The sequence below is a fragment of the Choloepus didactylus genome, chromosome 10 (assembly GCF_015220235.1).
Source record: "Choloepus didactylus isolate mChoDid1 chromosome 10, mChoDid1.pri, whole genome shotgun sequence".
NCBI lineage: Eukaryota > Metazoa > Chordata > Mammalia > Pilosa > Megalonychidae > Choloepus > Choloepus didactylus.
Window position 1 is genome coordinate 17646052 of NC_051316.1, and position 22876 is coordinate 17668927.

The following is a 22876-nucleotide window of genomic DNA, read 5'->3' on the forward strand; positions in this document are numbered from 1 at the left end:
CATCTTTACCCCCCTCCTCCCATACCTCCTCCCTCTCCTCGGCCCCCTACTAATGATTATTCTAGCTCTCACCCTAGGGCCCTGCATTATCCGCAGAATTGTCCAGCTTGCTAAGAACCAAGCCAATGCTGTCTTTCCATCATTTGTGCAAGTCCAGTATCAACAACTTGCCTCCACTGAAGAAGCTGACCCTCCGCAGCGTCGCCACCCTTGTCCATCCCGCAAGCAGCGAGGCCCCTCTCGAACGCCCGGGCGCCACACCAACGTCGAGCTCCAGCCTCTCTAACTACCATCTACCCCTATCCCTTCCCCCACCTCCCCTTTCCCTCATCCCTTGGCGGATCTCTCCGGTAAGCTTCTTCCTCTAATTAGAAAAGAAGGGGGAAATGCGGGACACTGTTATCGAGTTCCGACTTGGCGGGCCTGGGCCAGGGGAACTGATCAGCCCCTAGGAAGGGTAGTGGGGCACGGGTGGTAGCGCCCTCCACGGCCCCCCGGGCCTGAGAAAGTGGAGCCGAATGCAGGCCCCATTTCCTCACCCCAAAGTACAACCGTTGGGGAGGGCTTGCCGGAGAAAACCCCCCCCCCCCCGTGCCTTACCCGCACCCTCCACCCTCTTCGTTACTGGAGCAACTCCCGCCCCTTTTCAAACAACCTCCGCGCCCTCTCAGAACCAATCCAAGCCTTTAACCTCTACAGCTACCCCGCCCTCTAAACCGCCCGATATAAGCTTGTACTCTCCCCTAATAAACTCTCTCTTGGCTTCTTCACCCTAAAAGAAACGTGTCCCGCCTGTTCCTTCTCGCCGCCCTCCACACCTTGCACGCCTCCGCCGGGGACCGGGCCCAGTCCCCCGCCTCGCCCTCGCCTTCGGGAAAGAGCCCCCGCCGCAGGTACCCTCCGAGCAATCCCGAGAGCCTAGGATTTAGCAACCGGCCGCCACCCCCCCCCCAGACGAATCAACTGCGACCGCACTTGGCAAATGGTACAGCCCTAGACAAAAATCCAGGTCCTCGGAGTGTCCGTTTTTTCCTTGTCAGGGAAGGAAGGGAAGGAAGGGAGTTCAAAAGCACTTATTTGATGCCCTGTGGGTATGAAATAATTGCTTCTGTGGCAACAGGATTTTGACGGTGATCACAAAAACAAGACAAAGGACTACTTAGCAACTGTAACTCTAAGGATTTCAAATTAGGGGGGCAACATCAGGCAGCCCCAAACAACACCTGGCTCTGTGGCACTTAGCTCAGCGGCAGTCGCATTTTGAGCTGTATACATAGTTCCTGATGACCCACCTAAGCTTGCTCTTCAACCTGCACCTTGGAGACTGCCAACTAAGCCACCTTCAGAGTTCCTAAAATCAACCCAACAAAGCCCATCCCCTTGTGGATTACATACCACGCCTGAGGTTTGTTATCTTAAAAGCTCCCCCTCACCCAATATGTGCTTCAAGCTTTGTGTTATGACAAACATTTTAGAAATGGTTGTTCTAGAATTCTCTCTTCTGAAGCTTCAGCCATCAATTCACATTTTACTCCTAAGACGGTTAAAAGAGCCACATGGTGAAAATTCCAGTTCCAATAATGTTTGGTTAATACAGGAAACAAAAACTAACTTTTTTATAACCTGGAGGAGGTTTGAGGAGGATGTGTCCAAAAAATGCATCCCCCAATACATGACCTAACAAAGGAGGAGGAAGAGGCACACAAGTACGTTGTTGGGACTTACGGAAAAAAATTAGAATATAGACTGCAAGCTATCACTGTGAAAGTTCTTGAACTTGATAATGACACTTAGGGTGGTTACATAAGTGCATATCCTGATGTTAGGAAATGCACATGGCAGTATTAAGTGCTCACAGCGTGTAATGGGCGCAACCTACTCTCAAATGTTTAGAAAATAGACAGACAGATGAACTGACAGACACATGGATAAATAGAATGATGCAGCACATGTAGCAAATTGTTAAAACTGGTGGATCCAGGTGCCTGAGGGGGTAGGGCATGCTGGAGTTTTCTGTATGGGGTTTGTATTATTTTTGCAAGTGACCAGCAAATTTGAAATCATTTCAAAATAAAGTGTTTAAGGGAGGAAAAAAAGCATCTCCCAAGAGAGTAAGGACATCTAATATCACACAGCAGGTGCCAACCCTTGATCGGTCATTGGAGACAACCAAACTCCCTAAGAAAGGAAGGCCTTATGCAAAGCAGGCCCACCCTTAAAACGCATATTTGTTGCGTGGGAAACTAAAGTGGCAGATAAGGTGACCCTTCAGATGAAGTTTCAAGTCTGGGTGAAGTGACTGATTTTCCAGATATGCTATCATCATGGTCAGAAGCAGGAAGAAATGAAATTGGAACAGCATCCCACCTTGCACACCCGCGCTATCCGGGGGATCAGCAGCTTGAAAACAAACTCGTATTCCACGGACACCTCCGTGAAGAAGAAGTACACCTTGTCCTCCTCGCCAGCCGTGCTGTTTGGGTTTTGTCGGATCACGTTGGCAAAGACGAAGCTGGGCTCTGCAGAGCAGGGAAGACACTGCAGTTGGCACATGCATGGTCATGCTAACATGCAGCATTGGCGATGCATGCCTCTGCTCTACCTAACTGGGAACAGGTGTCATCAGTCAGGCCACACTGCCTTGGGGACCTCTGGGAGCATGCACATCACGCTCCAAATAAACTGCAGTGCCCTCTGCAGCCTAGGGGAAGTGCTAGCACGGTGATTCTGAACACACCCTATCCCAGGGAACATCACTGAGGATCCCACGGGCCCAGATCTTACTGTGCTCTGAAACATAGTTTAAAACATGCATTTGCTGGTTTAAATAACATAAGCTGCAAATAAATGCCTAAAAAAAAAATCCAGGCACACGATGTGTCTGGGCTCCTTGGCTGCCCCCTCACTGACCATGGCTCCTGCCCTCCCTGATCACCCCTCCTCTGGAGAATCTACGAAGCTTTAAGACGCAGGGGGCTGGCCAGCTGGACTGTAAGCTCAGAATGAGCAAGCAGCCACGAGCCACCTGCACCTGGAAAGTCAAACTTCAAAACACATGTGGCCTGGAGGTAATCAAGAATCCAGATCTGAGCTGATCCAGTTCTTCGAGTGTGCATAAAGGCAGATGCCGTGTTGGAATCTGCTCTGCAGTTTAACATCACTGCAGAAACGGTATGTCCTGATATGATTAGTCTTTATTAGCTGTTTACCATCAGATGCTTACTTTTACAAAAGCCTCCCAAACCGATTTTCAAGGGGAGTAAAAGCTGCCTTAAGACAGCGCTCTGTTAGAGGAGGAAAAAACTAAACAAGCTGAGCCTTGGACCCTGGCTAGCAGACCCCAAGGCACCCAGGAATCCATAGGCAGCTCAGCAATCAGCTAAGGCCTCTTCAGAGGTTGGAGAAACTTCTGCCTAGAAGCATACCACCCCATCGCAGCTCCAAAACAGCAAAACGCAAAATAAAACTGGTGAGGAAGTCACCAGGCGGAGGCACAAACCTTCCATCACATAGCTTCTGGTTCTTACCATTAAGCCAAGGAATCGAATACTCTGTCCTCAGGAGACTTTGGGAAAAATTCCGAGAGATGATGGGTTCACTTCCCAAAAAATTATATGACGTCCCGGAATAAAGCTCTCCGTCTTTAGCGGCCCAGGAGGAAAGAGGAAAAGTGAATCAGCGTCCCAAGTTGTAATGTGCCACTTGGGGGACAGAACATGCAATACGAGGTTTTTCTTTCTGCTCTAACTTCTGGAGAAATGCAAAGACAATGTCCCTACTTTTGGAATGCATGACTCTGCTTCCTCTTGTCTGCTGTTTTCTTTTCTTTGATGTGGTGATTACTGGGTTTCACATTCAGTTGTATTTCATGAGAGTGAAGAGCTAATAACTAAGCCCAGCATCCAGTGAGATGGCAATAAATATAACGGGGGCCCACAGAACTGATGGGCCCGCTCCCCTTGGTTCCTCTAGGCCCTTCCCGGGCAGGCTGCAGCTCAGTTACAAACCTCCCTCTCAGACAGACCAAACCACCCAAGTGATCAGCACAAACTTAATGGATGTCTTGGGTAGAAAATAACATTTTCCCACAAATTTGACTCTGGACCATGGTGGAAAATAATCATCCTTTTGAACAATGAATACCAAAACTCTCATTAAAAGGTATATATAGAGTCACTCGTACCTTTTGTAAGGAGAGCTTATATTACAAAGAAGCACAGCAACAGAATATTGAAAAGTAAAGAACAGAGTGTGCTATTTTGTATACTCAGGATTACATCGTGATCACCGTGCGCAAAGGAAGCTGCGAGTGGCAGGACTCACCGACCATGACAGACGTGTAGCTCTGTGCAGGGTCAAATGGACACCTTCCTTTGCCATCTTCATTTCTCCCCAGAAATTTAAAGGAAGATAAGCTCTAGAATAACAAGCGAATAAAAAGAAGGGGTATCACAAATGTCCGAGCGTACGTAATGATAAGGTGTCTTTGTACCATTTCATTTTACAGACTTGCTGTTCTTCGAAGACCAAGAGGGAAAACCAGATGTGAGACGAGCCAGGCGAGCCCCACCTTCCTGAGCTGCACTGTGAGTTGCTCAGCTACAGGCTGGATGCCAGTGCCTCGGGGTACTTGCTTTGGCACCCTGGCTGAGCTATTCCAGGTCTTGGAGCCCCAGTTTACTCATCTGTAAAATGGAGACAGCAATGCAGGTGCACAAGGGCCCCAAGAGGGCTTGAGGAAGGGCTGCAGGGTGGCCCAGGCAAAGCAAATACAGGAAGGACTCAGTGCACGCCCGGAATTCAATGCCAACAAAGGTGGCACATTTCAAGGCAGTGTGGGAAACCAGACAGGCTGATAAACAGGTAGCTGACTAGCTGTGCCGGTTTGTATATATTACGTCCCCCCAAATGCCATGTTCTTTGATGCAGTCTTGTGGGGCTGATGTATTAGTGTTGATTAGGTTGGAACCCATTGATTGTTTTCATGGAGATGTGAATTAATCAACTGTGGGCAAGACCTTTGATTGGATAATTTCCATGGAGGGTTTACCCCATCCATTCAGGGTGGGTCTGAATTAAATCACTGGAGCCATATAAAGAGCTGACAAACAGAAGGAACTCAGAGCAGCAGCTAAGAGTGACATTTTGGAGAGCAAATCAGAGTGACATTTTGAAGAGGAGCTGCAGCTAAGAAAGGACAAAACACCCCAAGAGCAACATTTTGGAGAATGCCATTTTGAAACGCAACCTGGGAGCAAGCAGACACCAACCACGTGCCTTCCCAACTAACAGAGGTTTTATGGACGCCAATGGCCTTTTTCCAGTGAAGGTACCCTATTGCTGACGCCTTACCTTGGACACCTGATGGCATTAAAACTGTTACTTTGTAACCAAATAAGCCCCCTTTATAAAAGTCAGTCCATCTCTGGTGTTTTGCAAATGGTAGCATTAGCAAACTGGAACACAAGCCATTCAGAAAATAAAATATAAAATAAAATAAAGTATTATAAAACAAAATAAAATATAAAGTAAAACAAAAACAAAGCTGAATTCCTACCTCACTCCACCCCCACAACATATTCCAGAAGGATCAATGATCTGAATATTAAAAATGGAAATATCGTGCATTAAAAGACGTATGGGCATGTCTTTCAATCATGGGCTCAACTTTCTTAACTTGGCAAGAAAGCCCCAAACCAAATAAGGAACAAAAGGGCAGATCCAACTACAGAAAAAACTGGAAAGCTTTTTGTACTGGAAAAGATGAGACAAAGTCAAAAGATAAGTGACAAACTGGGGGAAAATACATGCAAAATTGACAGATGAGGTGTTTATGTTCATGGATATATGAAAAGCTTGTACAAACAAGAAAAAAGATCCCAGGACAAAAATAAAAAAACACAACACAACACACACACACACACAACAACAACAAAACAGCAATTTACAAAAGAAGAAATCCTCGTGGGGCAAGGCAGACAGAAAAGGACACGTAAGCCTGCTGGAAACCCGAGAGGCACTGCCGGAAATAAAAGTGGGAAGTCATGTCCACCTAGAAAGACAACTGCACCCAGGGCTCAGGGTGGGGAGCAGGCCCTCTCCACCTGTCGAGAAAGGTGGATTACAAACATGTCAGAAACCCTATTCTGACAGGAGTTCACAGAAACAGAAACGGCCAACAGGAATGTGACAAGCTATCATGAACATTATAACATGCCCGTTAAGACAGCAGATAGAGTTTCACTTATCACATTAGGAAAAACGAACTGCAGTGATAATACAACTGACACGATATGATCCGGTTATCATCTCTCTAAAGGACATTTGGGGACTACTGGGAGAATCTGAATGGGAGCAGAGATAAGATAACTAGATAGTATTAGGGAATTATTGCAAAACTTCTTAGACAGGCAGGAGAAGGTCATTATTCTTAGGAGATGCACATGAAGGTATTTAGGAGTCAAGGATAATGTTCAGCAAATGCACACGTGCACACACATGTACCACCCCCCAACCCCCCACCCAGGTTTAGCAAGTGTGGCTAACTTGTATACATACGAGTAATCAACTCTAGGTGATTTGTATACATAGGAGTAATCAACTTTACTGTAGACTTGAAAGCTTTTATTAAAAATGCAGGGGAAAATTATGGGTCTAGATTTAAATGAAATACACTATCCCTCACCTCAGTAACTGACATAGCCATGGAATTTAAGTTTCAATTATAGTTACTTTAAGCTTTTGATTAACTCCAGGTTAGCCAGGAAATCCTTTGAGGCTGAAAATGTTTCACATATGACTTTTAGTATACTTTTCCCTTAAGCAAAAGGAAACTCAATCTGTCTTTGAGGAGGGGTCTTAAAACATCCCAGGAACACTGTCCCCTGACCTCCACCCAATATCACCTTTTGCTGCCAGCATCTGTGGGTAAAGACAGACCCGCAGATCACTGCTATGGCTCTCACCCCCCCAGGGCTATGAGCAAATATGGTTTCTTCTAAGCAAGTGCTTAATGAGCTCACACTTTGTCTTGTTGTTTGCCTTTGACTCAAGGTTGGAAAATGTTTTTAAAAGTTCCAATTTAGGGTTCTAACAAATGAAGTTTTTCACTCTAGCCTTGGTGGTTTGAAGCTATTATGTACTCTAGAAAATCATGCTCTTAAAGCTAATCCATTCCTGTGGGTGTGGACCCATTCTAAGTAGGATCTTCTGTTGGGGAATAGGATCCTAAGCTAAGAAGTGACCCACCTCATTCAGGGTGGGTCTTAATCCTCTTACTGGAGTCCTTTATAAGAAAATGACATTCAGACGGAGAGAGAGAAACAGCACGTGCAAGAGCCACGGAGGCAGAGAGAAAGCTATGGAAGCCAGCAGCTGAAAGCAACTAAAGCCAGAGAGAAGGGAGAGACCAGCAGATGCTGCCATGTGCCTGGCCATGTGAGAGAGGAGCCAAAGCTCACCGGCAGCTGGTCTTTGGGGAGAAAGCATCGCCTGATGATGCCTTGCTTTGGACATTTTTCTCGGCCTCGAAACTGTCAGCTTGTAAGGTAATAAATCCCCATTGTAAAAGTTAACTCACTTCTGGTATATTGCTTTTGGCAGCCCAGCTAAAACAACAGCATATTTTACAGTTGTCAGGCACTCTCTAAAATAGGGGGCAGTCATTAGAAAACATGCTTCATTTTCAATCCTCGAAGTTCCCCTTCTCTCTCTGTCTGTAATTGTTATGCAAACTGTTCACTAGACGCTTCGAGAGGAAACAGTTTCTCCCAGTGAGATGTTACAGTCTAATCTTCTCTCTCCTCCTAGTTTCAGTCAGGTGAAGAGAAGAGCAGTGGCAAAAGGACAGTATAAAGTGTGAGGAAGGCCCCTGCCTAAGGAGTCTAAATATAAAGGAGGTTGTTTTGACACCAGTTTAGGGATAACCCAGGACCTGACGGAGGTAAGGGACATAAGAGGAATCTTGCTTCTGAAACAGCTCAGTACATTCTCTATGGGTGAACAGATGCCAACAAATGCAGCTGGTGGCAGTTTGCACATTTTGCTAGTTAGGATGTATTATGTCCCGCCAAAAGCCATGTTAATGCAGTCTTGTGGAGGCAGACATATTAGTGTTGATTAGGTTGGAATCCTTTGATTGTTTCCATGGAGATGTGACTCACTCAACTGTGGGTAAAACATTTGATTGAATTATTTCCATGGAGATATGGACCCCGCTCATTCAGGGTAGGTCATGATTTAATCACTGGAGTCCTATGAAAGAGCTCACAAACAGAAGGACCTCAGAGCAGCTGAGAGAGACATTTTGGAGACGGCCATTGAAAGCAAACTTCTACAGTGCTTCAGAGAAGCTAGCCCAGAGTTTGCCCCAGAGAAGCTGAGAGAGGATGAAATGCCCCAAGAGCAACATTTTGAAGAATGCACAAGAGCTGAGAGAGGAGCTGGAACACAACCTCGGATCAGCAGATGCCAGCCATGTGCCTTCCCAGCCAACAGAGGTTTTCCAGACACCACTGGCCCTCATTCAGTGAAGGTAAACTTGTGCTGATGCCTTAATTTGAACATTTTCATGGCCTTCAGATGTCAATTTGTAACCAAATAAACCCCCTTTAGAAAAGCCAATCCATTTCTGGTATTTTGCATAATGGCAGCACTAGCAAACGGGAACACACACCAATGAGAATTTCACCAGTGGACACAGAATGGTGATATTCCAAGGCCAGATCAGTGACCCATTAACCAAGAACATGTGCAAATCCAGGAGTAGAAGTTCTAACTCTTCTAGCTGACTGGGACCTGCTTTGAAGCCAGGTCTTCCTCAAAAAACAAAATAATGAAAGGTAGAAGGAGAGAAAGTGCTGAGGATTGAACACAGTGCTGCTCACCCGTCAAATGCACTCTCTACAACGTCCTCCCCGCTTCGAGTTCTGCACCAGCACAAGGGCTAGCAAGGGAGTCGTTAGCCCTGCCCCATGCCACATCCTCGGTCACGGCAACTTAGAGAGGAGGCCACTAGCCACAGCTGGAACATGGATTGGCAGTCCTTACGGAGCTGGCTATTAGTATGCCCTGTCGCTTTTCAGGGTGGAGACCTGTTTACTCCTGCCCCAGGCCCCACTCAGCTTTACAGCCTTACCAGGTGGTCACAGGTTGGCTGGAACGCGTTCGTTCCACACACGTAAAGGGTATTGGCGTTGAGTGGTTGCAGCACTCGGATGTAGTTGAGACATTCTGTCTATAAGGAAGAAACACACACATGTTAACAACTGTCCAGCTTCAAACACAACCCCCGCCCCATCCAACTTATTAGCATTTCCAAACTGATAACACTTTTTGCTTTAGAGTGCACAACCAACATCCACTAACTGCATTTCACTGAGGACCGGCCTTGTTTTGGTGCCCTGACTGCCCTTCTTTTCATTTGTCCTTCTAACGCTCTCAATCTTTGCAGATCAGCTCTATCTGCCCTGTCCACGTCCACGGCGAGGTTTCCTGAGATGCCAGTTCAGCGCTTGGACAAGCCTAAATCTTAGACTGACCTGAATAATTCTGTCTCTGTAGCATCCACAGGCTGTTCAGGTATCCCAGTGGGATTTCATTTCAGTTGCTAATTTATACTCAGCCACAACCTCCCCCCCCCTCCCAAAAAAACAGCAATGAAAGCTTTCCTCACTACAGTGGGAAATCCAATATAGAAAAAAAGAATTATTTTGACTCTCACCAAACACATAAACCATTAGTTCTATTGCCAGACCTGCTGAAAGTGTACACTGTACAGAATTCCTTCTGCTTTCCTTTTCTGTTTGGGACCACCCCACCCCCACTCCTACTTCCCAAATGCATAAGACTGACAGGCAGCTCATCCATCACACCACATCTTGGGGGGGGGAGATACAGAAAAGGAAAGAGCCCCATTTGGCTATGGGGTATCTGCACCCCTCCTACCCAAGGTGGACAGGGATGAACCAACGAGGTCTAGAGCTGAGCTGTGCATCAGAAAGACCTCAAAGCAGGAAAACAAAGATGGCATTTAAGAATCCACTCATGTTATTTTAGGCTGAAAAGTACTTGGATTATATATGCCATAGTCTGAAATCATCTCAGCTCAGGAAAGTTTTCTATGTACTATATATTTTTAAACTGGTTGGAAGTAATTCATAACCCACCCAATGCCCCATCCCCTAACCCCTACCACATACACCCCCAAACTGGGAGGGCTGCTTGTCAGCTGTACAGCCTCCACACAATGGGCTGCAAAGTATTTTGCCTAATTTAGCTCTAAACCACTCCCTGTGGTAACTGTCATTACAGTGAATCTCCTACATGTACCCTTGTTTCTTAAACTAACTTTGGATTTAGCTACAAACACTTTGGTGAAAGTATTTAGCCCTTTGCTAAAAAAACAAGGGCTAAATCCAGCAAGGATTTCCTGGTGGTGTATGTGTGTGCCTGTGTGTGTTTGTTTTTGGAATTCTCAATTGTTTTAAAATTAGCCAACAACTTCTGAAAATTACCAAAACTCAGCTGCCTTCACCAGTTATCGAGGAAGGCTTGGTTCAAACCCAGACAAGGGAAATTCTCAAGGAATGAAACTTTGCCCCAAATCCTAGGCACCTCTCCAAAATACTAAGGTTTTGGGGGAAGGCAGGGGATGAACCCTACATTTTATATTGTGAGTCAGCACTAGAAATCGTTTTCTGTAGTCAGTTTCAGGTCATTTGAATACACTCAATTCAGTTATCTTTAAAAAGTATTTATCCACTGTCTATTCTGTGTTTGGGGCTTGCTTTGAGAGACCCAATCTTGATGCTCAGGAAAGAATGGCTAACCTCCAAGCTGAGATTAAAATTGCTAGGGAAATACATTTTTTTTTTTTTTAATTTTCTGTTTTGCAACAGAAATTACCTGTTTCGATTTCCCCTTTTCTGCACATTTTGCTTTCTTGTCTTCAGAGACCTTCCAGTATACCTGTTAGGATAAGTGAGAGTCCATTTCAGTGCATATTTTCCTCTCCAAAAGGGCTACTGGTATAAAAAGTAGGCAGCTTACAGAGCACATAATACAGCATCAACAGTTCTCCCGAGACAGTAAAATCCCAAATTTCAAAGTGAGGTTCAGAGAAGTGGGTGCTGAGGTGCACAAGCAATTTGGAACGTCAAGAAATTTCTAACTGTGACCCTTATCCTGAAACCAGTGGTGCCTGGACAGCCAGCTCTCAAATTCCCACTAGTTTTAGCCACAGCTAAACTAATGAAAATGAATTATCTGCCCAAAAGGAAAAGAATAAGTATTTTCAAACATTGGTAATTTTTTTCCCTATCCATTCTAAAGTGACCCTAGAGTCCAGTAAAAATAAGTCATGATGCTTGACTATTGGCAGAATGGTACAATCACAATTCCTTGAATTTCCTGTGACGTGAGCAGGTGACAAGTGTTAGAGTAACATTCTTTTAGATAAAGCATCATACTTAATAAAACCTCATTTCTTCACTGCAAGCTGAGGATTTAAAAGCCATGGACGTCTCAGAAAGGGGAACCCCAGGTGAAAGAAGCCACCACCGCTGTGTATTAGTTAGGGTTCTCTAGGGAAACAGAACCAACAGGAGATATCCATAAATATGAGATTTTATAAAAGTGTCTCAGGCAGCTGATACACCCTTCGTTGATTTATCAGTCACAGCTGCAGCCAATTGACTGATGATTTAATAAACCAGACTGTTGGTTTATTGACCAGCCACAAATGTCCTTGAAATAACGGTTAGGCCAGTGCTTGCTTGACCAGACACCTGGGTACCATCACCTGGCCAAGTTCACACATGAACCTAACCGTCACAATGGTTATCAGGTTGAGAGACTTATCCCACTCAGACTCAGGATTCAAAAAGACTGCTTCACAGTGTATCTTCTGCAATGAGAGAATTCAATCAGCTGGATTTAACCAAATCAGCTGAAGACTTTTAAAGGAGAAGAGAGAGAACTTTCACTTCTGCAGCCAGCTAGCCTCTCCTGGGGAGTTCACTGAAGACCTTCATCAGAGTTGCCAACTTGCTCCCTGCCCTACAGAACTTGGACTCATGCATCCTCTCAGTTGCCTGACACACTTTTATAAAATCTCATATTTACAGATATCTCTTGTTGGTTCTGTTTCCCTAGAGAACCCTAACTGATACACCCACCCAAGGCCATGCAGAGGGCAGACGCACATCATGAGGACGCATGGAGCAAAATCAAGGCTGGGAAATTCCCTTGGACACACTGACCGGTTTTCTCAATAAGTAAACTGAGCGGGGGATGCCTGTAAATCACAACTCAATAGACATCGCAATGAACTGCAGTGGATGGACCTGATGTCATCTGATTCATGCTATTTAAAAAGAATCCCAAAACTCATTAAGGAGAGAACTGATCAAATTGGAACACAGGCTGAATGTCTGAAGACACTGGGGGATTACTGTTAATGTTTCGACATGAAAATAGCGTTTTGGTTATTTTGAAAAATAAAAGAGCTGTTTCCTTTATGAGTTACCCACTGAAACATTTACAGACCAAGGAGATGGTATCTGGATTTGGTGCAAAGTCACCTGGAGGCATAGGAAGTAGGTGGGGTCAGAGGTGAAAACAGTGGGAACAGTGGGCCGGTATTGACACTGGTAAAAAGTTTAAAAGTAAAAGACAAGAAGGGGGGTGATCCCTGGTCTCATGAGCCCCAAAATGCAGGTAGGAGGGCTAGGGGGACCCAGTGGCCCTCGGCAAGCTCAGGTGTCAGGAAACAACACACGTGGGACACTCGTCAGAGCTGAGTTTGGAGACGCAGAGGAAGTCTGCGAGGCTAACCATGGAAGAGAGCGAGAGGAGAACTTGCAAAGAAAAAGGGGCAATGCACCAAGGAAAAGGGTGGGGGGCATCCGATGGGGAGCCAAGAATCTGCTCCATTGGAAGCTGTTATTTATGGTAAAGACGATTTCACAGATTGGCAAAGAGCTTTCACACACATTACTCAGACCTCATTATATGGAAGCAGGTATTAATTACATGCTGCAGGCAGGTGAGCAGAGGCACAAATACTATAGAAAGTGCTGGAAGCAGAGTCTGGGTCTTCCCACCACATGCCCGATGCTCTCCCCGTGGTATCGCATTTGGGCTCCACTGACACCATCAGAGACACCAGATTTTACTGCTGGCAACAACGACTTCATCTGGGCATGTACGTTCCAGGGTGTTTCATCAGGCTTAGGACCCAGTTTACATCCTAATTCTGTTTTAGTGGCTCAGGGTGTACGGAATCTGATTTGAACAGATACACAGCTGTACACAATAACTGCCTTTTAACAGCTCCCACTGTACAAGGCTGAGTCCACATAGAAGGGGAGCCGGTGCTGGCAGGAGGGGCCCCCGCCCCATGCACCTACCTCCTGCTGCTTCTCGGTGACATCCAGGGCGTTCAGGGCAAAGACGGCTTCGCGGGCACCAACGTACAGGGTGTCCTTGTCCTTGTCCTCGCTCAGCAGCAGGATGGAGTAGTTGAAGATGCCTGGCTCGTGGAAGTGTACCAGGTGCACCTCTGTGGGCAGGGAGGGGACAGGGCAGGAGAGATGAATCAGACATTTGTATTTGGAAAAGGTGGCCCCTTGGACGAATGAGAAACAGCTTCTCTCGGGCATCTGGAAGGACGTGTTGGTGCGCTGTCACATCTGCAGGGGCCGGGCAATGCATTTGTGGCAGGGCTGAGTCCCCAGCAGAGGCCAGAACTCAATCACCTCCAGAGCAGATCCCTAATGGAGCCACCGGATACAAGTGGGCCCTGCCCAGGCCCCAGGAGCTGGCTGTGCTCACCCCGTGGCAATGCACTTTGACCTCCTTTCCCACTCCCAGAAATCCTGCTCTACTCCAAACCCCACACACCAAGACACACAGGTAAAAAGCCTTCATCTGTTGCTCTCTGCAGCCCCCCTCTACCTTCCCATTAAACTCCCATCTATGATACATATTTTTTAAATCACCCATAGATTAGGTGAATAAAGAATATAATTATTTAGAATTTCTCTCACTCAAGAAAAAAAAGTTTAATTCAAAGCCTTTAAAAAATCCATTTCAGTGGATTTTATGTGACTCGACCCAAGCATTTTTCAGTGATAACCACAACAAACTTACAAAATAAAGAAACAAATGACTTTTTTTAATCATTTACCAGGTATATGCATCAGTAGCTACTTAGGAATATGATGAATTAAACTATGAGCTACTTAGGAAGTACTATTTTTTAAGGAAGTATTTCTTTTTAAAGATTGGTTTCTTCTTTTAAACCCTTCTGACGTCGACTTGAAAGGCTTGAGCTTGGCTTTCCATTTCTACCAAGCCTTCCCTTTATTTAAGGGCAAAGTGTTAGCAATTTCTGTTCTTCTAATTTTCTAGTGTTGAAGATACACACGGGATGAAATTCCTTTCTCAATGCATCTACTATAAGCAATGCCTGTTAATTATGTGCAAAATGACTTTCAACCACGTGAGCAAAACCATATGCTTAGACACAGGTACCTGAGCTGTCAATCTACCGAACGAGAAAAACTGGGGCTCCCAAGACCCATTTTTTCAGAGAGAAAAATAAATAATATGGAAATTAATAAATAGCAAATGACAATAATGTGTACGAAGCCCAGCTCCAAATACAATTTAACTGTCCTCAAAATCTATCACTGTTCTCCCAGTGCATGGGTGGCAAGTGCTCAGCAGGGGCTTGTTCTTGGGTAGTTTGATGGTTAATTTCATGTGTCAACTCGGCCAGGTGATGGCGCCTAGGTGTTTGGTCTAGCAAACACTGGCCTGCTTGTTACTGTGAGGGTGTTTCATAGATGGGACTTTTATCTATAAGCAATCAATTGCATCTACAATCAGCTGATTGCATCTACAACCAACAAAGGCATTTGCCCTCACCAATGTGGGCAGTCTCCTCATTCAATCAGTTGGAATCCTTAAAAGCCAGAACTGAGGATTTCAGAAGTCAGAAAGAAGAATTTCTGCCTCAACTTCATTTCAACTTGAATTGGGGAATTCAAACTGAAGACTTCAATGTCACCTTTATCGGAGTTTCCAGCTTTTGGCTTGAGCTGCAGCACTTAGAAGTCCCAGCCCCCATAGCTGCACAAGCATTCTTTATAATAAATCTTTTAATATATGTCTATATCTCCCATCAGTTCTGTTTCTCTGGAGAACCCTGTCTCATACAAGTAGCATGCACCAAACGTTATCAGTGAAAGGGGAGATAAGCATCCTTTTATGAGTCCCTCTGCTTTAGAAACCAAATCGAGGGCCTGAACAACTCCTGGCAAACATCTCCAGTTACCAAAGGCATGTCCTTAGAAACACCTGCAGCCTCTGTCTAGGAGCCCATCTGCTTGCTGAAGACATGAGTTGCACAAACATCCTAGGAGCACACAATCCAACAGAACAAACGACAACATTCTACCCGACACAGTTCGTTATCCTGCCTGGTGATTTATAAGGCTATTTCAATTGCACCCCTGGGCAAGGCTTTGTACTCACCTTTGTGCTCCCAGGTAATCCTGGGCACGGGTGCAAATGCCACGGCCATCCCCAAGGCCACAGCCAGGGCTGGGAACAGCCCCCCAAGGGGGCCGAGCATGCTCACTGGGCAGGGGTGGCAGTGGCAGAGCTCTGGCAGCAAACGCTCATGGGCAGGAGATGGTCCCTGGTGGGTGGGTAGCAGCAAGGACGCTGCTCAGGGCCCAGGGGCTGTGGACGGCAGCACAGCGGGGAGCTGGTGGGTAGCGAGATCCGCAAGAACCCTCATTTCCCGGCACACCAGGCAGAGAGAGGACCACTCTGGCTATGGCCAATTTCTGAGGCTCCCTGGCTTCTTTGCGGTCTTCGGAGGAAACACTGAAAGAGAGAAGGAAGACAACATGGTTATCTGAGCAATACACTTCCCAGCTTTGCTCCGACCACATCCCGTATGGAATCCACCTGCTGACGAGCAGAGAGGAGGAGGGGTACATGGGAGGGCATCTCGCAGCCACCCTGGGAGGAAGAAGCTGGGGGGACACCTCCCAGAGACCCCACTCTCAGACGCACAGAGGAGTGAAGCCAGGAGTTACCAGGACCAATGATCCCCAACACCCCAGGCAGGACAGAACGATGTCCCAGGAGGTGGGACAGACGGATGGAACAGGGCTCAGCAGGGGGCTTGGGAGACACCCGTCAATGCAAAGCCACACTGGCTGCCAGGCTTCCTTCCTGTGCAGGAGCTCCTCTCCGGCTGGTGGTGAGATGAAAATGGAGGGAACCAAACCAAGGGTTTCAGTTTCCCTCCAAGACTTTTGCTTTCCAATTCCTCTAATGTTTTCTTTGCAAGGAAAACAGCCAGACAGAAACTATGGAGGCCTAACCAGCTTCCAAAGACCCATGCCTCCTGCTGTACATCAGTTTGCACACGACAGAAACTCTGGTTATGAGCTCTGATGCATCCAACGAGACCAAAGCACCGCATTAAAAGAAGAGGCTTATGTTGTGTAGTGAAATTGCAGGGTGGGAAGGGGGCACCCAAAAGACCCCCTGCAGAACTTCTACAGGGAGGCTCCCTGACTCTCCCTGGCTAGAAACATCTGTTCTAGACACAAAGCATCTGCCCTTGGACCTGAAGCAATAACTGGAAAAAGAGAGAAGCCCCCTCCCGTGGCCCACCTGGCCACCTGAGGAAGGATGCACAGTTTTGGGGGAGCTTTCAGCACTGGGATGCATCATCGTCTTTGGGGAACTGAGCCCAAGACGAAAACCCCAATTTTTAATCCTGCTCGGCCAGGTCCTCCACAAAGCTTGCACCATCTTCTTATCGGCCTCTCCCATTTAGCTTTCTCTCTGTCCCAGCCAGACCTGACCACGCCGAGCACGGTGCCTCTACACGCCTGCCCACCGGCTGCTCTGTCCCCAGCGTGTCAACACGGTTCAGGGTATCTCCTAATGTGTCTCTTCCAGAAATGATGTCAGCAAATTCCCTTGCACAGTCTCATTCATTCATCCCGGAGGCTTTGTTTTCTCCATGTGATTGATCATTAACTAATTGGCAGGAGCTCCCAAAAGCTTCCCTGCTCTGAGCTCCCAAGCAGGTAATAGTTTCTGAGTAGGCTCCATATGAAGAAAACTCACTCAATTACAGATTCAGATCTTCATAATATCGGGCATACTTGCAGTTACTTGCCATCAGGAGGCCACTTCTCATTTGCAAAAGGGAACTTGTCTGACTACAAGGTTGTTACAAGAAATAGACAGTGTTCCTTCCAATGACAAATACGGAAGCTCCCGTGAAGTCTGAACAAACCAGGCCTGGCCCCAGGGAGCCCAATCCTGGGGAAGGAGGCACGTGGTCACAAACAGCAGGTGCTGTCCTTCATATTCTATGTTCTTACTATGGGAAATGTGGTTCCCCAACAAAAGACATGTTCTCAATCTTAATTTGTGTCCCTGGGGGGTGTGAACCCATTTGTGAACAGGACCCTTAGAAGATGCAATGTCACAAAGTTGACACCCCTTTTCAACAAGAACAGGTTAGGGTGGTCACTGCCTAGACATCCCTGAAGATCGGGAAAGTGAGTAAACTAGAGGAAGGGGTAGCAACACACAAGATGGAATTTAACAAAAGATTATGAATACTGAATCTTTATATCATTTTCTTTTCGTTAGTTGCTAGGGTATTAGGATAGAAGGAAAAAACTGAAATGGCAGAACTGTAACCCACAGCATCCTTTGAAATTTGTTCTATAGCTACTTGTTAAAATGTAATTTGAAAGCTATACCTTTTTGTATATATGTTAGATTTTACAATAAGGAAACGACTGGAATCATGGTACTATAACTCATAATAACTTTGGGAATTTCCTATATATCTACTTGTTAAATCATACTTTGAAATGTATTACCTTTTTGTATATATAAGTTATATTTCATAATAAGGAAATAACTGAAACTGGAATTGTAACCTATAATTCTTTGAAATTTGTTCTCTAACTAGTTGTTAAATTGTACTTGGAAAGTTAACACTTTTATATATATATGTTATATTCTACAATTAAAAAAATATGATAATTTTTTTCAAAAAAGAGGACATAAAAAAGAAGATGCATCATCAGTTAAGGTGTGGGCTCATCTGTGAATAGGTTCTTCCAAGATTCTATTCAGATGTGGCCAAACAAACTGAATCCGGGTGGGCCTTAATCAGTAGAACCAGAGGCCTTGTAAAGAAAAGAAACCTGAAACCAGGAAAAGCCAGAAACCAGGAGAAGCCAGAGAGGGGAGAGAGCCTGCCATGTGGTGGAGACCCACCATCACCAGAAGGCTATCAACAAAACCATGAGCCGACAGAGGCTTGTTGTTGAAGCCAACCCACCGTGTGGTATTTGTCATCACAGCCTGGCAAACTAAGACAGGTAACAGCAGACCACGGTCTTTAATGTGGGGAAAAAATGATGGCAACAATGGCGAAGCTGTCCATGGGGTCCTCTGAAGTGCCTGTTAAATCCCTCTCCCCCACCTTCTGGAACAGTGGAGGCCCCCTGGCTTTTGAGGGATATGGCATTTTCCCCGATTATGTGTCACGGAAATCACGCAGCCAACATTATGTGTGCCGTGGCTGCCCAATCCGTTCTTCCCAGCAGTGGAGGGCTGTACAGTGCACAGGTTACAAAAGTTTATGTGGAATCTTGCATAAGCGGGAGGAAGGTGAGAAGGTAGGTCTGCTGGCAGGGAAGGGGGTCCGCAGAGGAGGTTCCCACCAAGCAGCAGGGATGCCGCAGACATGCCCACGTGGACCCCTTCCAGCTGGTCACACGTGGGTCCCAGCCACTGTGGGTCCAAGCCGCTGTACAAGGCTGTGCACACGGAGGGGGAACACAGAAGCAACCCCCCCGCCCTTCACAGAGGTTGTCCTCTAGCAGGAGAAAGGGTCCATACCCAAAAGGAAAACTGGCTACAAATTGCAGTGAGGAAATCACAGGGTGACACAATCAAAAGTAACAGCAAGAGATCAATTTACATAAAAAGGGACTATGTCTTGGAGGACTGATGTTGAACCTGCAAAACAAGGCACCAACTATACAGAAAGCCAGGCCTGAAGTCGGCCCTGGGGAGCCCTTCCTGAGCACAAAAGGAGCCTGGGTGAAAATCAGATGCGAGTACAAACTAAAGCTACAGTGGCTTCCTGGCTATGGGACAGAGATGTGAGGCTCACAGGGCATGTTTCATTTCTAATTTACTATATGGGGGGGGGGGGGGTGGTTTTCAGAGGGTCCAACAACAAGAAAGAATTCCTTTTAGGTCCCTCAGTTGAAATCCATTGCCTGGGGCATCCATTAAACGTTTCGGCAGCCAGGCTTAGACCCCAGAGTCAGGGGGTGGGAGAAAGTCTCTCTGGAAATCAGCACACAGAACACAGAGACTTATTTCAACTCTCTCTTTGAACCCAGTAACATGACACTTTAAATGGACATAAACCATAAGAACAAAAATTGAGACGGGAGATGAAAGCAGATGAGGAATGCTGACAAACTTAGGAAGCTAGAAAGAAAATAGCTAAGTAGTAACCAGTGGAGTGCTGGCAAACTAACAACCAGCTCTCCAGGGCTGTGGGAGGGGCGCTGTGCTTTGTGGCTGGTGCCAATTTCTGTGGTGTAAATACTCCCATTGTTGCTGATTTCAAGCTATCAGCACAATATCCCTGAGTATGGAATTGGGAAGAAAAGAGCTGTAGCATCTCACGAGGCAGACACAACAGACAACCAACTCCATGAGCACAGGTAACGGACAACAGTAAAATATATATCATTATACAAAATAATCATATAAATACACACAAATTACATAAATGTATAAAATAATTAGGAGGTAATGAGTTTTGAGTATCTTTACTTTTAATGTAATTTATTTAACTTTAGGTTTGCATAATTCAATGTTTAATAATAGCTACGTTTACCATCGGTTCTACCACCCCGCGGGCTTTAAGTGACTTTGTGGATCAGAGAGAGCTGAAACCAGAGCCCACTAGGGGAGACATCACAAAGAAAAACGTGGTGAGAAAATGAAAAGGATCTTAGAATTTGGATAAAAGAAACATAATGTTCAATGGAAGGATTGGGAGATGAAACTGAAGATGTTTCCTAAAAGTTGAAAGAAATGGAAAAAGGCTGAGAAAAGATAAAAGAAATCAGAGGATCAATTCTGGAGGCCTACAACTAATAAGAGCTCCAGAAGACTGTGAAAGTCTAGGAATTATCAGAGAAATTTCTAATAAAAAGGTTTCCAGAACAGAAAGACATGAGTTTTCAGAATGGAAGTGCCCAGGGCAATGAATGAAGAAAGACCACTCATATCAGGCACATCATCGTGCAATGTGAGAAACCCGGGAGATGAAGAGAAGATCCCAAATGCTTCCAGACAGAAGAAAATTCTCTTGTCTCTCTACATGCACACACGCACACAAACCCACACACCTCCTGCTGGTTTTGTTTCTCCTGAGAACCCTAATACATTCTTTGCCCCCATCTACCCCCACCCCAACCCCTCCCAACCCTCCTGGTATAGCCGCTGCTTCTCAGACTTACCAAAGTCAACCCTGCCTCAGAGTCTTTGTACTTACAGCTGCTACGTCTTCCGGAACTCTCTTCCCCCAGGAGCTTCTCATGGCTCCGTCTCCCCCCACCCCTGCAATGACCATTTGCTCCAAAGCTGCCTCCTCAAACACATCCCCTGACCCTATAAATCACCCTAACCCCACACACCATCCTTGCCTCCTGCTTTATTTTCTTCCCAGCATGTGCATCTGCTTGAAAATGTCTCCGTGATTTACACAATTCTGAGGCAAAGCAGAATCCAGGGAGAAATGCAAAAAAAAAAAAAAAAATCCCTAAACACCAGAGCAGAGTATATGACCCACTGGAGAGAACTAAAGTGAGACCCTGGTAGCAGAAAAGTTCATAAAATAAAGTTCCCAGAACGAGCAGGAATTTAAAATGAACCTGCTACCAGCAGTCACAACAAAACCTCAAGGAATAGTTAAGTCGTCCCTGAATCAGTGTCCTCCAAGAGAATGTCAAAGCAAGTTTCAACAGAAGCTTGGGCTGAAGGAGTCTTAGAGCTGGGCTTGCATCTCCTACCAGACAGTTTTAAACAAATTAGTGAGAATGGTCAGGAATTATGTACATTCACTTGGGTTACTCAAATTGGTCGAAAAGAAAAAAAAAATTTAATTAAATTGATTAAAGCATGCAACAACCCCAGGCACTCTGCCACTTAGCAACATAGGGAGCTGTCAAGCCCAGCCAGGCCCTGTCCCCCACTCCTGAGCTCCTGATCTGCCTTGCGGATGGTAACTGCACATGACCAAGTCTTTCTACATAAGCACACGCTGGCTTCCTGGAGTTTACCCAGGTCTGAGCTGTACTTATCTCATCAGAAGATGTCAGATTCCCAACAGCCTAGAATAGCTCCTGCCTCTTGTTCCCAAAGACTCACTGCATCTTAGTTCTTTAAAAAAAAAAAAAAAAATCAACATGATAGCAAAAGGTCAGGAAGGGTTCCCACCAGGCATGGAGGGGGAATGGCTGGCAAGGGAAGGAGGAAGGTGGAGGGGGCTTGTACACTTTGCTTTATGACATTGGAAAGCTTTGATTTTTTATGTGCAGTTGCAGTTTCATTTAACTGTTTCCAAATAAATAAGCATATGTTCACAACTGTGCTTACATGCAGGTGTATATGCATGTGCATATGTGTATATATCATGTGCACACAAGTGTAAATGTATGTATGTGTACAGGTGCACATGTAGGCATTGTGCACATACATGCACATTTCCAAAAAGCACGTACTGTTTTGTATAATTTAAAAATTGCTTTAAGCAAAGGCACAGGCTGCACCCACACAAATGTTTCCTGCTCAGGTTCTTCTACGAACAGTAGCTCCTTCCCTGAACGTGTATAACCGCTGATGAGATGTCACACGATGAATCTCACTCTCGACATTTTTAATTATAGACGACTGGACAAAATGCTCATGCTGCTGCTTTCTTTAGCATTTATGAGATGTAAAGGTATCTTGCTGGGAGCTGCTCTTATGAATGCACATTCTGCCTTGACAGTGTGGAATTGTTATCCTTCTCATTTGGAAAGAATGACTTGCAGACAGGAGCCCATTAGAAAGATGGGTTTACAAAATGTCATTCCCATTACACACAATGGTGCCAGTTCATGAAAAGCGTGCTACCCCACTTTAAATGTCAGGCAAATGGAACCCAGAGGGGGGCCCTGAACTCAATCACTCATGGGTCTGAGCAGATTGCCTGTCAGTGCTTTTCAAACGGCGGCTTTCTGCCCATTAGTGGTCTCAGAATCAGCTCAGGAGGTCCCAGCATAGCATACGTGAGTACACAGCAAGCAGCAAGGCCAAGCACCATTTCACTGAACTGTTTCCAAATGAATAGGTATATGTGCACATGCATGTGCCCACTGTGCTTACATGCAGATGTGTATGCATGTGCGTACATGTATATATCATGTGCATGTGTGTGTGTATGCGTACAGGTGCACACGTATGCATTGTGCACATATGTGCACGTTTGTAGGTGTGTGCATATATGCATACATACATGTGCAGTGTGCAGGCATATTTTTAGGTGTGCATGTATATATGCATGTAAACATGTACATGTGTTTGTGCACATTTGTAGGTGTGTGTACATATATGTATGTATACATGTGCATGTGTGTGTACACAGGTCTATGTGTGCATGCATATGTGTGTGAATGTGTAATTTGTTTATGTGTGCACATCTGTATTTGTACATGCATATATGTGTGTATACATGTATGTGTGGGCA

The 22876-nt window shown here is 45.6% G+C and overlaps 1 protein-coding gene across 9 annotated transcripts in view; it reads right to left on the minus strand.

Annotated features, from left to right (window-relative positions):
* Positions 1-22876, minus strand: part of SEMA4D (semaphorin 4D) — a 174070-nt gene that overhangs the window by 47823 nt on the left and 103371 nt on the right. For all 9 annotated transcript variants that reach the window (XR_005219085.1, XM_037850983.1, XM_037850982.1 and 6 more), the window contains 7 exons: positions 15541-15897; positions 13410-13561; positions 10906-10968; positions 9137-9235; positions 4324-4417; positions 3528-3641; positions 2368-2519 (listed from right to left, as the gene is read on the minus strand). Coding sequence is in view for 8 of the 9 variants with exons in the window: in XM_037850983.1 (XP_037706911.1) it covers positions 2368-2519; positions 3528-3641; positions 4324-4417; positions 9137-9235; positions 10906-10968; positions 13410-13561; positions 15541-15640 (774 nt within the window). In the remaining variant the exon portion in view is untranslated. The remainder of the gene's footprint in view (positions 1-2367; positions 2520-3527; positions 3642-4323; positions 4418-9136; positions 9236-10905; positions 10969-13409; positions 13562-15540; positions 15898-22876) is intronic.